The sequence below is a fragment of the Pyrus communis genome, chromosome 2 (genome assembly GCF_041283825.1).
Source record: "Pyrus communis isolate YQ-2024b chromosome 2, ASM4128382v1, whole genome shotgun sequence".
Lineage (NCBI taxonomy): Eukaryota > Viridiplantae > Streptophyta > Magnoliopsida > Rosales > Rosaceae > Pyrus > Pyrus communis.
The window spans coordinates 5,532,035-5,547,190 of NC_142566.1; the positions used below are offsets into that span (position 1 = coordinate 5,532,035).

Genomic DNA, 15,156 nt, shown 5'->3' on the forward strand with positions numbered 1-15,156 from the left:
CTTGCCAAATGGCTGGAGTGTCTATTTCGAAAAACTCCGGAGATGCTCTTTTTACTTGAAAAAAAGAAGAATTTTAAGTTGGATAAAAGGGATTACAAGAAATTTTATGTTGCACCTAAAGGCCTCTCAAGTGTCATTTAATCAAAGAGATAAAGGGCCTTTGAAGTGTCATCGATGTGGAAAACCTAGTCATATTCAAAAAATTTGTAGAGTTAAAATGAACGAAGGCAACGTGGCTGAAACAAATGGCAGCTCTCGTATTTTTAGCAGATGAAAAAAATTGGGGGAGTGTTTTCTAGCAGAAACTTCAACCATTGATGCCATGGCTATTAACTTTAAAGATGAATGGATTGTGGACTCCGGTTGTGGCATCATTTGGCAGGTGATGAGTCAAAGTTTGTCCATTTACAGCCACATAAAGGAAATGAAGCAATGGTGACAGCCGACAACACTATGCACCAAGTTGAAAAAGAAGGTAATGTGATCATCAATGATGGAAGTAATGATTCTATCACATTGAAAAATGTTTTCACGTTCCAGGGATGAAGAAAATTTTATTTTCAGTTCCTAATGTTGTGGATGCTGGTAATTTTGTCTTGTTTGGACCAACATATGTGAAATTTCTCCGGAATATAGAAATTTTAAAAGCTGATGTTGTTCAAACTGATAGGAGGGTAAAAGATACATTTGTTGTATCTGCCTCTTCATCATATATTGATAAAGTTATTTGCAATGAAAATGCTTCCTTATGGCATGCTAGGGTGGGGCATGTTAATATGGAAAAATTGAAGGTGATGTTTCAGAAAAATCTTGTAAATGGGTTGCCTAATATTTCAATTTTTTTCTAGCAAAGTCATTTGTAAAAGATGTCAATTTGGCAAGGCTCATCGTTTTTCTCTTGCCAAATATGATTCTAGAAGCAAAGCTCCTTTAGAAAGCATTCATGGTGAATGCCTCAAACAATCACTTAGACAGTGTATTTCATATCCCTGACTGATCAAATAATCACTTAGATGGGTATACCACATCCGCCGGATTGCTTCAATCCATAAATGAATGCCTCAAACAAGTTGAGAGGGTGTTTCATGGTTCTTCGGGAACTTAAACCCTCCGTATCTATATCCCCATAGAGAAATACTAACCACATTTCATAATGCTGCAATCAATCATAGGGCGTTTGAGAGAAACCTTGCACCGTAAGGCGTGCATCATATCACACTATTTCATTCATCTCATTACGCTTCCTTTCCCACTTGTAACACAACAAGGTTATCTTGGGCACTGTAGGAACGATAGGTCCAAACACACTTTGGTAAGGAATTTAAACCTAGATTGTGATTTCGGTTGTCCAATCAGTTCTACGTTGTCACTAATCAACGAAACACGGTTTAATATCGCACTTTTTATTTGTCAGTAGCTACCATATAAGTGCAAAACATCATCAATGATAATATCATTCCAATTCCATTATCTCATCCAAACTAGTATACTAGACCAAGAACTTCAAGTCTCGGGAGTAATCCAGATTGATCTCATGAGATGGAAATCATTTGAGACAACGATCGAGTATGAATTCATTATGTATCGTCTTCTTCCTCTTCTAAAGAAATGAATCCTATGAACCGAGTGATCTATCGTGCTTTAGGCCTAGATAGATTGATTGGCTATCCGTTGGTGTACTAGGTCATCCAACAGGGGCGACCAAACCGTCTTTTAGGGGTGGCACACCTTTCAAGGATGTTGACTCGACGTCCGTTAAGTACGTCTATCCTTGCAGGCATGTTTGCAGCTGGTATATGATCTCGTCACTTTAGATAGATCAAAGGAATGCATCTGGAACATCATTCTGAAAGCTAGAATACATCGCACTTGCTTATCACACTTGTGTAATACGGGGATCAAGATGAGACATAGTGGGCAACGTCCAGGAAAATTTGTGTCGTTCTACAGGAACATTGACGTTATTATCACCCCTTAACGGTGGAAAGATTGTCTCATTGAAATGCAATCAGCAAATGAGTGATGAAGAGATCGCTTGCAAAGGCTCTAAGGAGCTAATGTGAAGGAGAATCATAACCGACAAAGATTCACATCTTTTTTTTTTAGGACCCATATTGGTACGTTACGGTGGCGCAACTTGGCACATGGAATGCACACCCAACAGTTCCCGAAGAACCATAATGAATTCATACTCGATCGTACGGGGTCGAGATGGAAGCAAACTAATGACATGTGGGTCTTATTAGCTTCAATTGGCGGCGGGTCAAGTGACAAGTGAATTATAGCTTCATTAACGTTAACCAAAACGTCCCAAAAATTAAATGGGTATGGTTATGAAGCGAGAATGCCAAAAATTGGCATAAGGTCGAAAAAACAACGCATCCCAGCTTAATTAGGCTGGATATAATGCATAGACAGGGCCTTGTAGCACAGTTACAGGCCTTTAGGGGCCACGGAAAGGCTGCAAGCCTTTGGGTCGTGGGTTAGGATATAAGCCCAGTAGCTCAAAGGTGCTGGAATTAGGCCAAAAACAGGCGCAAGGAAGCAAACCCAGCTTGCATTGGCTTGGGCTGATGTGGGACAAAGCCCAGCGTGAGTTGGCTTTGGTTTTGGGCCAGAGCGATGCAAGCCCAGTAGCTCAGAGATTGCTGGCAAACGAGCCGAGACGCAAGGGCTAGCCTATAAGCACATGGGTTGCTATAGGCAGACCATGTGTGTATGGATAAGGCCCAACAAGCATTAGGCTTTCTGGAAGTGGGCCAGGGTGCAAGTATAAGCCCAGCATGGTTGCAGGCTTGCTGGAATGGGCTAGGGGCTTAAGGCTTGTGGAAACCCTACCCAGACCAAAGGGCCTGGTTGTCGGTGTATGCGTAGCAAGCCCAAATGGCTGTTATTGTCAGTCCAGACATCAAAATGACGTTGTCCAGTCACGGCTGCTCAACGGGCTAGGCTGTAGGCCAGCCAACGTGGCTCAGCGTGTGGTGGCAACGAGGCATGGAGCCGCAAAAAATCCCATTTTTTTTTCCAACTCTAGGGTTTGAAAAACCCTAATTGGTTCTAATTTATTTCGATGCTTTGACTCACAAATTCCACATAGAAAAAATTGTGTAATGCATGAAACGTGTATACATATACTAACAAATATATAAAACATATAGAATATATACATCGGAAGGTAAATGTAAATGTAGGGGTTCATACATCATGGAGAATGTTTTCATGATTCGTGATCGTTTCAAATATCTTACTTTATTTTAAAAGAACCTGATTGGCATAAAACAATTGAGCCTTTGAATTTGTTGAAGATTCTTCTCGAAAATCCGGAATTGCATCTCCAATGCATTGTATCACATTCAACAAAGAAAAATTAAATTGAATCAATAGCATGTATATCAATTCAATAAAATAATAAATTAATCATAAAAATAATGATTAAAATGTAATACTCCCCTGATTGAAGATCAAAATCTCTTTAGCGCAGCGTCAAAAGCATGCTCATAATGTGTTGTAGGCATAATTCACTGAACAATTATGGAGGCTAGAAAGAAAGAGCGGGTGCGCATTGTGCCTTTATTTATAGTAGTAGGGAAGGTTAAATCCTTACCCTAATAATATTACAACTCTAATATGATAATATCTAACCCTAAAGAATATTCCAAGATATCCCTAGATACACTAGAATTTACATAATTACATTCCTAATCTAATAACACTGCAACAATTCTACAAAGAAAATAAAATAAAATAAATAAACTTGTAATCTCACACTTAATTCAATCTCAATAGAAAGCATGTAGTTCATAACCGCCTTTCATTTCAACGAACACCGTGATCCATAACGGTAGATTATGATGAATCATGATTGGGAGTTTCCTACTCCGCTAATTGGTTGGCTCACAACTAACACGACATAAACATGGATAGAAGTCCGGCAAAGACATTGTAGTGTACAAGCATATTGAGTAATGGACCACGTGGTCCACACATGAATCCGGGGATCTTTCCCCTAACGCACTGTCCACGTGTCTAACTGCCGATATCACCAACCAACCACATGCTCGCTCATAAACTAGCCAGTAGAGTAGGAAACACCACTAAACAAATCTCGCGTTCTCAACTCAAACACCACAAAAAAGCATTTGCTGTTGCAGTCGCAGACGCTGTTGCTCGTCGTCGTCGTCGTCGTCTTCTTCTTCTTCTTCTTCGTCGGCAGCGAAAATGCATTCGAGTCACTTGTTTCCGGAAGAGCCAATCAGGATGGCTTCGATTCTCGAGCCTTCCAATTCTGTAAGTTTTTCCAATTACTCTAATCTCTCGCTTCTGTTTGAAGGCGCTGTTAGTTAGTTAATTTTCAGTTACTGATTGAGAGAGAGAGAGAGAGAGAGAGAGAGAGAGAGAGAGGGAGAGGCTTGCTTTTGTTTCTTCAGCAAGTGACGAAGTTGCATTGTGCTTGTTTCCCGAGAAAATGAAGGGATTGAAAAGAAAATAAACAATGCCTGAATTTCTGCAGCATTACCTGTTTGGCTGTTACTTAAAACTAAGTTCAACTCTCTGTGTTTGCGGGTTGTAGCTGGAATCTGAATTCCTTCTTGGATTTTAATTTTTGTGATGTGTTTGGTTGCCGAGAAAATGTGAGAATCTGGATGGTGATATTTCTTATTAGAGAAATCTCTACTTCCAACCAACCAGGATATTTTCTCTGAATTTCTACGGGTTATTTGGTGAATTTGTGGCCGTGTTGATGTGAAGGACTTTGAATGCGCGACTACCTTTGATTAATGCTAAACTTGCAGACCTTCTTTCCTGCAATGACAAGGATTGTGGGAACACTTGGTCCAAATTCACGATCCGTTGAGACAATCTCTGGTTGCTTGAAGGCAGGAATGTCTGGTATTATCCACCTGCTATGTTTGATTTTCATGATTCGTCTGTCTGATTATGAGTTGCCAGCTTCTTGTTTTTGCTAGCTCCCTATCTATAATACTTTAGTATCTTCCAATTATGATCCGTTGAGACAAACTCCTTTTCGGCGGTTTTTTTTATACATTCCTATTTGAATTCCTTTTTTTTTTTTTTTTTTAATTTTACACACCATTGATTTTACTAATTGGAGTGTATAATTTCCTTCACACACACCCTATGTATACATAGTGGCACGTTTTGATTTTTCATGGGGCGATGCTGAGTTTCACCAAGAGACGTTGGGAAACCTGAAGGTTGCAATCAAGAGTACAAATAAACTTTGTGCAGTAAGCTTTCCATTCTTATGACCTCTGCATTTCATCTCTAAATTATCTAACTGTATAATGATCCTAAAATTGAACTTTTAACTGTGTTTTTGTATCTGCATTATTTAATTTGTTGTGTTCCTTTCACTAAATCACCTTAACTTGCAAAGCCTTCATTTCGATTTACTTACTTTCTGAGTTACCTTCATGTGAACCTTTGGATATTTATGCTTACAAGTTGGTGTGTTTATCTGTTTTTCCAGGTAATGCTAGACACAGTGGGTCCAGAGTTGCAGGTAGTGAATAAAAGTGAGCATCCCATATCTCTCCAGGAAGATACCCTGGTTGTCTTGACACCTGATCAAGACAAAGAGGCCACCTCAATTCTACTACCCATAAATTTTAGTGGCCTGGCAAAGGTGTCATTCTGAATATTTTCTGGCTCATCTCTATGAAAGACATATATCTTGCTATATTAGAATCCTCGGTTCCATTGGATCTACAGCGATGAACTTTGCTGTGCCAATCTATTTCTTTGGGTGAATATGGACTATGTAACTGTTTTTGCGCTTACCAAACTGAGCTATCCATGAAAGAGACTGACTTATTATTCTGACATCAGTGAGGGACACGGCTTATGACGCATTGTTTGTTTTTCCAATGAGCATCCATGTTTTTCAGTTGAACCAAGCCCCACTCCCACCCACACACAAGCATCACATTCTAAGTATAATTATTCGGCAAAATAATCAAATAGGGAATAACTTAGCCATTTGTGATTATAACGATGATTTCTATGTTTATCAAAACACTGTGCATCTATGTATTTGACGAAAATGAAATGACTAAACCGTTTCAAACATATGGGACTTTGTGCTGACTCTTTTGTTTCTATTAGTTCATGAAATTTTGCTGTATTTTAGATGCTTTAGTTCTGGTATGGATTCTATGGAATTATTGAGAGAGACAGAGAGAGAATTCAGTTAAAAAGTTTGTGTTGATTCTTTTGTTTCTTTCAGTCTTGAATTTTTGCTGTATTTTAGATGCTTTACTTCTGGTATAGAATTATTGTACACAGAGAGACAAATAAAGTTCGGGCCATCCATATCATATCATATCATGTCACAAGAGTTTGGAGGAACCAATTCATCTTCTAGTTTCAGGAATGATTTCTTAGAGGAACCAATTCATATAGATTGATTTTGACTTCCTGATCCTGATTTTTGGAAGCTTGTAGAACCATGTTTGGTTCTTTATATTTATCTTACAACATGTCTCACATTACATTGGCATTGCTGCAATGAGTTGAGTTAAATTTGGCCTTTGCAGGCAGTGAAGAAGGGAGATACAATTTTTATTGGTCAATACCTCTTTACGGGAAGTGAAACTACTTCTGTGTGGCTGGAGGTAAGGAAATATCAGAGATGAGTTTCAGTAATTCAACTCCTTGCCCAGTTAGATATGCATTCCTTGTCACATATTTAGAAGTTAAAACAAGTAGCCACTTTATTCATTGCTTTTCTACCTGTTCCTATGAAATCCTGTTTATATAAGGAAGAGAGGGACCAGATATTCTGAGAGATACGGAATGCTGATATTCAACTTTAATTTTTTTTTAAATTTATAGTACAAGTTAGACATACATTTGTAATTAGGTGAAGCTTTGGTAGCAGAATAAAGCTAAAAATGAATGCTATAAACTTGATAGAATCTTTGGCAGCGGAACCTGTAGTCTCTCAAGGCCCATGACTGTTTACATATATGATATTTATAGGGGATCATCAGAAGTTATCAATTTGATGACTGACCTGGGTTCTGAAATTCTAATGTATATAAAACCTCTAGGAACTCTATATTTGCTACCTGCAGTATGGTCCCGTGGGCCTTATCTTTTGTCTATTGCTTCCATTGGATTTGCTATGAGCCTCCATCCGTTCGGTTGGCAGATGTCTCTTGAAGATACCCTCTGCGTTCTTTTTACGTAATATTCTCAGGAAAAAGAAATGATTTGCATGTTATTGTAACGTTTTGCTTTCACAATGCAGGTCACTGAGGTGAATGGTGAAGATGTGGTTTGTCTCATAAAGAATTCTGCTACCTTGGCAGGGCCGTTGTATACTTTGCATGTCTCTCAGATTCATATTGATCTGCCTACACTTACCGATAAAGATAAGGAGGTTAGTTTCTGTTGAAATCACAGTACTAGATGCTAACATAATTAGATCCACCTACAAGCCTCAAAATTGAATTGTCTGCTTCTTGTCTGCATGGATTCACTAACTTGTGGATTTCAAATTTTCACGCTATCATTAATTTTAACATTGAAATTCAGAAGGAAATTATGGACCCGTTTATTAGATGGGTTTGTGGATTGTTTGGTTGGTAAGAAACAATCAGTTTTCTTCTTCTTCTTCTTTGGGATAAGATTAGTTTGTTCTCTATAGGTTGTAAATTACATTGCTTCTAGGTTGATGAGGTAACTTTTAATTCATTAAAATCACTTTGAGGAAACTATATACAAAAAAAGTCGTTTTACTTTCTATAAAAGGAGATTTATTCTTACGTGAATTGCTTAGTTAATGTGTTTTAACATTTTATTAATTTTTCAGGTCATAAGCACTTGGGGTGTTCGTAACAACATCGACTTCCTATCATTATCATATACGCGTCATGCTCAAGATGTTCGCCATGTAAGGATTCTTCATGACAGGATTTCCTGTCTGTTATGGTCTTGTGTAATAAGATATAAAGGAAATTTGTTTCTCCCTGTTCATCCTTAGTTTATGATGTGGTTAACTCGTATTTAGGGCTCAAGTCTCTGCGTAATTTATGTTTCCTTCTACTTTTCATAATATAAGGAGAAACTAAGTACCCTTTCATTATTATTCTTTTCTTTTCAAGGAAGTATCATTATTCTTTTCTTTTCAAGGAAGTATTATTATTCGATTTTAACATAAGCTGTTCTTGCTATTATGCAGGCCCGTGAGTTTCTTTCAAAGTTAGGTGACCTCAAGCAAACTCAGATTTTTGCAAAAATTGAAAATGTTGAGGTGAGTTTCTTTGAAAAGGAGTGCAAAAACAAAGTTACTAATATTGTCACCGTCAGGTTTGGGTTATGGATATGGTTACGAACTTGACACATGGGTTCCACATTTGTGGAAAGCCCTCAGTATTTAGGCCGTAATGGTGGTAAGGAATATGCTTGGCGGAAAATGATCGTGTGTGACTGGCCAGATTTCCAAATATCATACTTGTGCTTGGATGTGAAGTAGTTTGTGTTCTCTATTTTCGCAGGGATTACACCATTTTGATGAAATCTTGCAAGAAGCTGATGGTATTATCCTCTCTCGTGGAAATCTGGGCATAGATCTCCCACCAGAGAAGGTAATGTTTCACATCTGAGAACTAAGTAATCTTATGGTAGTTGTTAATATTATGAACACTTTAGTAGTCATGTTCCTTTATGTCTTTACATAAACTGCACAGGGCTACACAAGTAATGAGAAAGTCATTGTCAAACAGTCTACATGATATACCGTACTTGTAGGACTTACCTGAGAACCATGTCTTGTATGAGGCATATTGTATTTGCATTCCAGTATATGTGGACTAGTATTCTGGAGGAAGAATTAAATAGTTACTTATCAAATGTCTATTTCCTCTGATGGTGACCAGAAAGCTGGGGGTACTTACAGTACTGAGGATTGGGAACCACATATTCTTTTAGCGAGCGTGTGTTTCCATTCTTCGATGGATGTGTATCTTTATACTTTTAGTTGGAGGATATTTTCTATAATGATGCTTGAATATTCTGGTAATACACTCTACTTTGATCTTCCAGGTATTTTTATTTCAAAAGGCTGCTGTTTACAAGTGCAACATGGCTGGAAAGCCAGCAGTGGTGACTCGGGTTGTGGACAGTATGACCGACAACCTAAGACCTACTCGTGCTGAAGCAACTGATGTTGCCAACGCTGTACTGGATGGTAAATTGCTGTCTTTTGACGTGAAATATGCTCCTTTATGTTACTTTTGGAGGGTTCCACCATCTCATTTATTCTTTCATGTCATCACTTAAATATTTGCTCTGCTAGTGTTAGTAAATATCATTAGTACTGCAATACTCCTGTTGCTTGAGCTTTATTAAATAAGTTAATGTTATCATAGGATGTACAAGTACAACATGTGCACTTATTTACCCACTTTTCATTTGTGTTTGTGCAGGAACTGATGCAATTGTTCTAGGTGCAGAAACCCTGCGCGGTTTGTACCCTGTTGAGACGATCTCCATTGTTGGAAAGATTTGCTCTGAGGTAACTCCATTTCTGTACTGTAGGAAAGCGCTCTCTCTCTCTCTCTCTCACCCCCCCCCCCCCCGAAAAAGAAAGAAATCTTCCAGTTGTAGCATCCCTGTGTTTTTGGGATGATGGCGGAACCAAATTCAAATATAATAAATAAGCCCATTCAATTACTAAGAACCACATGATTCAGATTATTTATTCCAATTATGTAATAAATGCATTTTGCACATGTATTTTAGGATCCTTGATTTGGAATCTCATATCACATGATGAATGCATTGGGCATCATGAATATATAGTGTTTTAATTTGAGTCTTTTCAATGATTCATGTGCCGATGGTTCTGTGGATGAGTTAATTTATGAGCTTTGAAAGTTTACAGTTAAAGAAGTTCTCGCAATCTCCTTCTTGTGGTGCCGAAAGTTTTCTAATTCCTCTATTGGAGTGATTCCAATACACCTTTGGTGCAATGCCAAAGGCTGGAGTGAGCCCATATATTTCTTTTCTTCATTTCTCTTATGATTGTCCTACAACAGTAGAGGCTTTTACAGAAGTGCAGTTTCAAAACTAGTGTTGAAGTAGCATGGTTTTTTCATCCTATTAGTTTTCTCCTTTCTGAGGGTGAGTCTGCCATAGGTTGTCGTACATTTAAGAAACTCCCATTCTTCTTATATTGGGTCATTGCTTATTTTTAATTTTTTCAGTCTCCTCTCTATCAGCTTTGTTTTCGCGGTTCTCTGAAGCTGTGATTCATAACTGACTTATATTAGCACACTGAGCATTGTTTATGTTCTCTGGTTTTATCGTTTCTGATCTAGAATTTGATGATTTCTAGCATAGATACTTACATTTGATGTAAAACCAATACCAGAATTTATATTTAGAAGATGGAAAAAGAGATATATCGAGGAGAATTTAGAAGAAGATTGCTTTGGGAAAAGATTTGTTTAATCGATCGTTCGAGTTTGTAATAACCTAGCCCTACTGCAAATAGGAATGTAATCGCAACCCGAATAGCAACAGGAAAGAAACAAAAGAAGAATATGAAATAAAACAGGACATAAGATTCTGCATCGACATTTTTTGGTGGAATTAATATTGGTAAGTTAAAAATGGTCATGGCTATTCTGTAGTCTCCCTCTCATTTGATCTTCAACCATTCGAAGTGGCTGTAGAGTGTAGAAATACGTGTTACGTATGATGGTTTATTAAAAATTCTTATAAATTAAAGTACAATGACAAGACAAAGTTCTGAGTTCACTTATTTCTTTTATCAAATTACTGTCTGCAGGCGGAGAAAGTTTTCAATCAAGATTTGTATTTTAAGAGGACTGTCAAATATGTTGGAGAACCAATGACTCACTTGGAATCTATTGCTTCCTCTGCGGTAGTTTTCTGTTTTGGTGTTTTCCATTTTTTTTCTTCTCTTTCTTTTTATTGTACCATTTGCCTGTTCCCGGAAGAGATGTTGCTAACAGAAGCATGTACGACGGATAAAATTTATTTCGCTACAAAAGGAAAAAAATTATTAAAAAAAATTATCTTCTTCTAGGTACGTGCAGCCATCAAGGTGAAGGCCTCTCTCATTATTTGCTTCACTTCATCTGGAAGAGCAGCAAGGTGAATTTCTCTTATCTCTTCTTCTACCCTCATATGTATATATAAACTCAAATTCTTAGGGCCCGTTTGATTACCATTTCATTAGGAAGTGGGTAAGGCTAATGGGATTCAGTTTCGTGTAAAATTTTAGTTTCCTGATTGAAGTTCAGTTAGATGTACTTTAATTGTGAAACATAAATAATAGAAGTTTTTCTTTGATAGTTTACGATGTTAGATACAAATCTTTTTTAAATGTCATGTTCACTCTTGTGCATATACCGGTTTTGATACTTGGGCATTAGTGTAGGCTGATTGCAAAGTACAGACCAACAATGCCTGTCCTTTCTGTTGTCATTCCTCGGGTCCAGACAAATCAACTCCGATGGAGATTTTCTGGTGCATTTGAGGTTTGTTGCTCACCTGATTACCTTTGGTTTTTATGCACTACCAAGTTTATTTTTTCAAGTTTCTGCTAGATGCTATAGAATGCGTCCACTGATGTTTTATCCAGTCGGGACATAATCCTGGAGTAGTTACTTTGTTTAATGTTTTCTTTCTCCCTTTGTCCCTCCACTTAAGCATGCATGGCGGTAGATTATATCTTCAGCCTCCCCACCTGTTGCCACTGGGTTTTGAGTTGGATGCTCTATTTTATGATGGTATCAGAGCATATAATTCATCTGCATGTCAGGCCCAATGGCTATACATGCTCCACGTTACCAAATATTAACTGATCCAAATGTTTGACTCCATTCATTTCATAGAAATCCCACATCGGGAATTCTGTGCCTTGATGACAAAACACACACGCGCGCGCAAACACACATTTTGATATCTTGAGCCTCTACAGTCTATGCTGAGTGCCAATTGGTTTTGGGTTGGATGTTATAACTTTTAACATGTATCTCTTACCAACTGAAGATTTAAAATTGAGAAAAATGATTAGCAGAAAATCGTATTATTTGACTTATTTTTGTTTCTTTGTGATTTATATTCTCCAACTGAATTTGATGCACACAATATCCATCTTTTTCTTATGATGAATATTTGGCAGGCAAGGCAATCACTCATTGTAAGAGGCCTTTTTCCCACGCTAGCAGATCCTCGACATCCAGTAAGTATTATTCTGTGTCATTTCTGATTTTGTCCTACGTACGTAAGATGTATCCTGTTGATTGCATATATAGGAGAAAGCAATGCTTAATGCATATAATCATCACATGGTTTCCCAGATCTTTCCTTTCGTTAAAACTGATTGATTTGGGTTTCTCGTTCACCCTGAACTTCTTATTATCATCTTATGCTGCCCTAATGAATATAGTTCAAAGACCTGGAGCGGAATACCATTGTCCTTGCAGCACAGAAGACTTGAGTAGTAATATTAGCGAAATTCTAACTAGTAGATGTCGAAATGGTTAACATAAGATGCCTTTTTTTCTCTCTGAAAATGGTTTGAAAAGAGGAGGGGAGGCTGCTTAGCCTGCTTTTAGGGACATGAGTCCGTTATAGTTGTTGATTAACTTCAGTTCATCTCATGATGCATGTTCTTTTGCATGCTTCACTACCCATCGGATCAGGCTGAGACTGAGACGTTTCTTTTTCTTCCCTGCCCTTTTTCGCAGGCTGAAACTACGGGTGCAACAAATGAGTCGATTCTTAAAATCGCTTTGGATCATGGCAGGGTCGCTGGTGTCGTAAAATCACATGATCGTGTCGTAATTTGCCAGAAAGTTGGCGATGCTTCTGTGATCAAGATCATCGAGCTTGAAGATTGATAAAATTTGCCAACTTATTTTACTTGTAAGTTCTCCATGGCCTATACCACGCCCTCTTTCCCGAAAATAAGCAAAAGATACGTGGTACTCGTAATAAACCCTTGATTGAGTTTCTAACTTTGTAGTTAAATTACCTTAAACTTTTTAATAAGGGAATAATTTCCCTTATTGTAAGTTTTTGCTCCTCTCTGTCTTAATTTTGTTGGTCGTAACAACTTATTCACACACTTCTTTTTATCTCTCACACATTTTTCTCAATTTTTGGCTGTCGGATCGAATAAAATGAAGTTTAAATGACAGAAATTAATAGGGGTATATGAGATGTAAAAATTAATGTATGAATAGCACCACCGGTTAAAATTTAACCTACTTTCTCTTTTTTATGAATTTAAAATTTGAGTAAAAATATCAGATAATATAATTTAATTTTCACATCATAGAAATGTTTTGGTCATTTGGTGACCAAGGTACCCTTAGATTTGATATTGTTCATGCACAAAATTTGGTTAATCTTGGACCAATTTTGATTCGATTGTAAATCACACAAACATAAGAATACAAGGATGTATTGTGGTTCAGCCCGAGTTGGCATTACATCTATGTTGGATGGTGTAGTTTATGTTTTCACTATGTAAATGTAGGTTATATTGTACAAGAGGTTTGTTGCCTTTGAAAGAGTAAAGTGGCACGGTTGACTCTCTCTAAAGTAAGGGTGAAGGATCCCTTTTATATGACAAGAGTTTATCTCTTCTTTTACATACTTTATGGCCTAAGTAGTGGCCAAACTATAGTACATCATTTATCATGAATGAAGAATAAATTGATGCGGTTTTAACGGTTTTAATGAATGATCATGAAAGGCAAAGAATGGTATACTCCAAAATGTTATTGCGTACCCATTTCAACTATATTTTATGTTATATTTTTATGGGCAAATTACATTTTACCCCATCAGGTTTGGAGTCGATTTTAATTCCTTGCAACATCTTTAAAACATTTCACTTTCATACCTCAAGTACTATTTTATTTCAATTTCATAATCTGTTAGAAAATATGTTAAATAAATTGTTAAGTGATGACGTGACAAATAAAAGGTCCATATTTATGCTGACACGACTGCCACATTTATGCCACGTAGCTAAACACTTAATAAAAAATTTCAAATAATTAATTAAAAAAAGCAAAAAAAAAAAAAAAAAAAACCAAAACCTAGTTCGTCTTCCCCACTCTCTCTCTCTCGAACCCCAAACCCCCCAAAAATCCCTACTTCTCGACCTTCAACCATTATGAGAATCTCATCCCGATTATCCACTCCCAAGCTCCCCAATCCGCCATTTTTCACCACACCACCTCTCTCTCTCTCTCTCTCTCTCTCTCTTACCCAAGCCACTGCCATTATTCATTTCATCAACCCAAAAGACAAGAGCCACCCCCACCTCACCACTCGAACAGATGCAGCCACCCGCCCATCCATTTTATCTTAATCCAAAACCAAAGCCTCTCCTAACCCACCCCAAAATCCAATAGTTTCAAGGAATTGTAGAACCTCACAATTTCAAAAACCAAAAACCCACTTCAAATTTCAATCTTCTCTCTCTTCGTCTTCTGGTTTTTTTTTTTTTTTAATCAATTCTCTCTGCCTCTTCTAGGTTTTGTGGCGGAGGATGGTGGGTTTGTGCCTGACGGGAGGAAGAATGCAGGGACTCGACATCATACACCGTCGCCGTCCTCCCATTTTCTTTCGGGGAAGGATGGACAGAAAGGTTTGAGGAGTCCATATATGCCTCTGCGCCTGCAAAAAGAAAAGGTGAAGGAAGATACAGCAGCTGCCAAAGCCAAGGCAAAAGGGTTTTGCTTGTTGGACTTTAGAAATTTGGATTTAGGGTGGGGAAAGATGGTAGAAAACCACACGGTAGCCGTGCGGGGGAGGGGGCGATGGTGGTTTGGACGGGGAATGTTTTTGGAGGCGCAGTGGGGAGGAAATGGTTGCAGGTGATGGGGGAAGGGGTGGGTGATGCGGGATGGGAGGGTGGGCAGGGGTGGGGATTCTAGGGAAGGAGATCTGGGTTTTTTTTTTTTTTTAAACTTTTCTTTAAATAATTATTTTAATATTTTATTAAATGTTTAGGCACGTGGCACAAATGTGGTAGTCATATCAGCTCTTAACAGACCAATAGATGGAAAATGTAACGGATGTATTATATTGAAATAAAATAGTACTTGAGCTATGAAAGTGAAATATTTTAAAGATGTT

At 37.8% G+C, this 15,156-nt stretch overlaps 1 protein-coding gene across 3 annotated transcripts; it reads left to right on the forward strand.

The window, feature by feature from the left end:
• Nucleotides 1-3,942: 3,942 nt before the first annotated feature.
• LOC137748505 (pyruvate kinase 1, cytosolic-like) lies at nt 3,943-14,681 on the forward strand. 3 transcript variants are annotated; one of them, XM_088683122.1, is made up of 17 exons: nt 4,082-4,287; nt 4,794-4,890; nt 5,152-5,249; nt 5,492-5,647; nt 6,558-6,635; nt 7,274-7,405; nt 7,838-7,918; nt 8,207-8,278; nt 8,523-8,612; nt 9,070-9,214; nt 9,453-9,541; nt 10,820-10,915; nt 11,081-11,148; nt 11,435-11,534; nt 12,182-12,241; nt 12,750-12,927; nt 14,552-14,681. In XM_088683122.1, exons 1-16 carry the CDS (start codon nt 4,219-4,221, stop codon nt 12,900-12,902), a joined length of 1,584 nt encoding a protein of 527 aa, XP_088539248.1. In that variant the 5' UTR covers nt 4,082-4,218; the 3' UTR covers nt 12,903-12,927; nt 14,552-14,681. The 3 variants fall into 3 exon arrangements, with proteins under 3 accessions (XP_068344767.1, XP_088539252.1, XP_088539248.1); XM_068488666.2 differs by lacking the exon at nt 14,552-14,681 and having other exon boundaries at nt 3,943-4,287; nt 12,750-13,076; XM_088683126.1 differs by lacking the exons at nt 4,794-4,890; nt 14,552-14,681 and having other exon boundaries at nt 4,072-4,287; nt 12,750-13,076.
• Nucleotides 14,682-15,156: the final 475 nt, after the last annotated feature.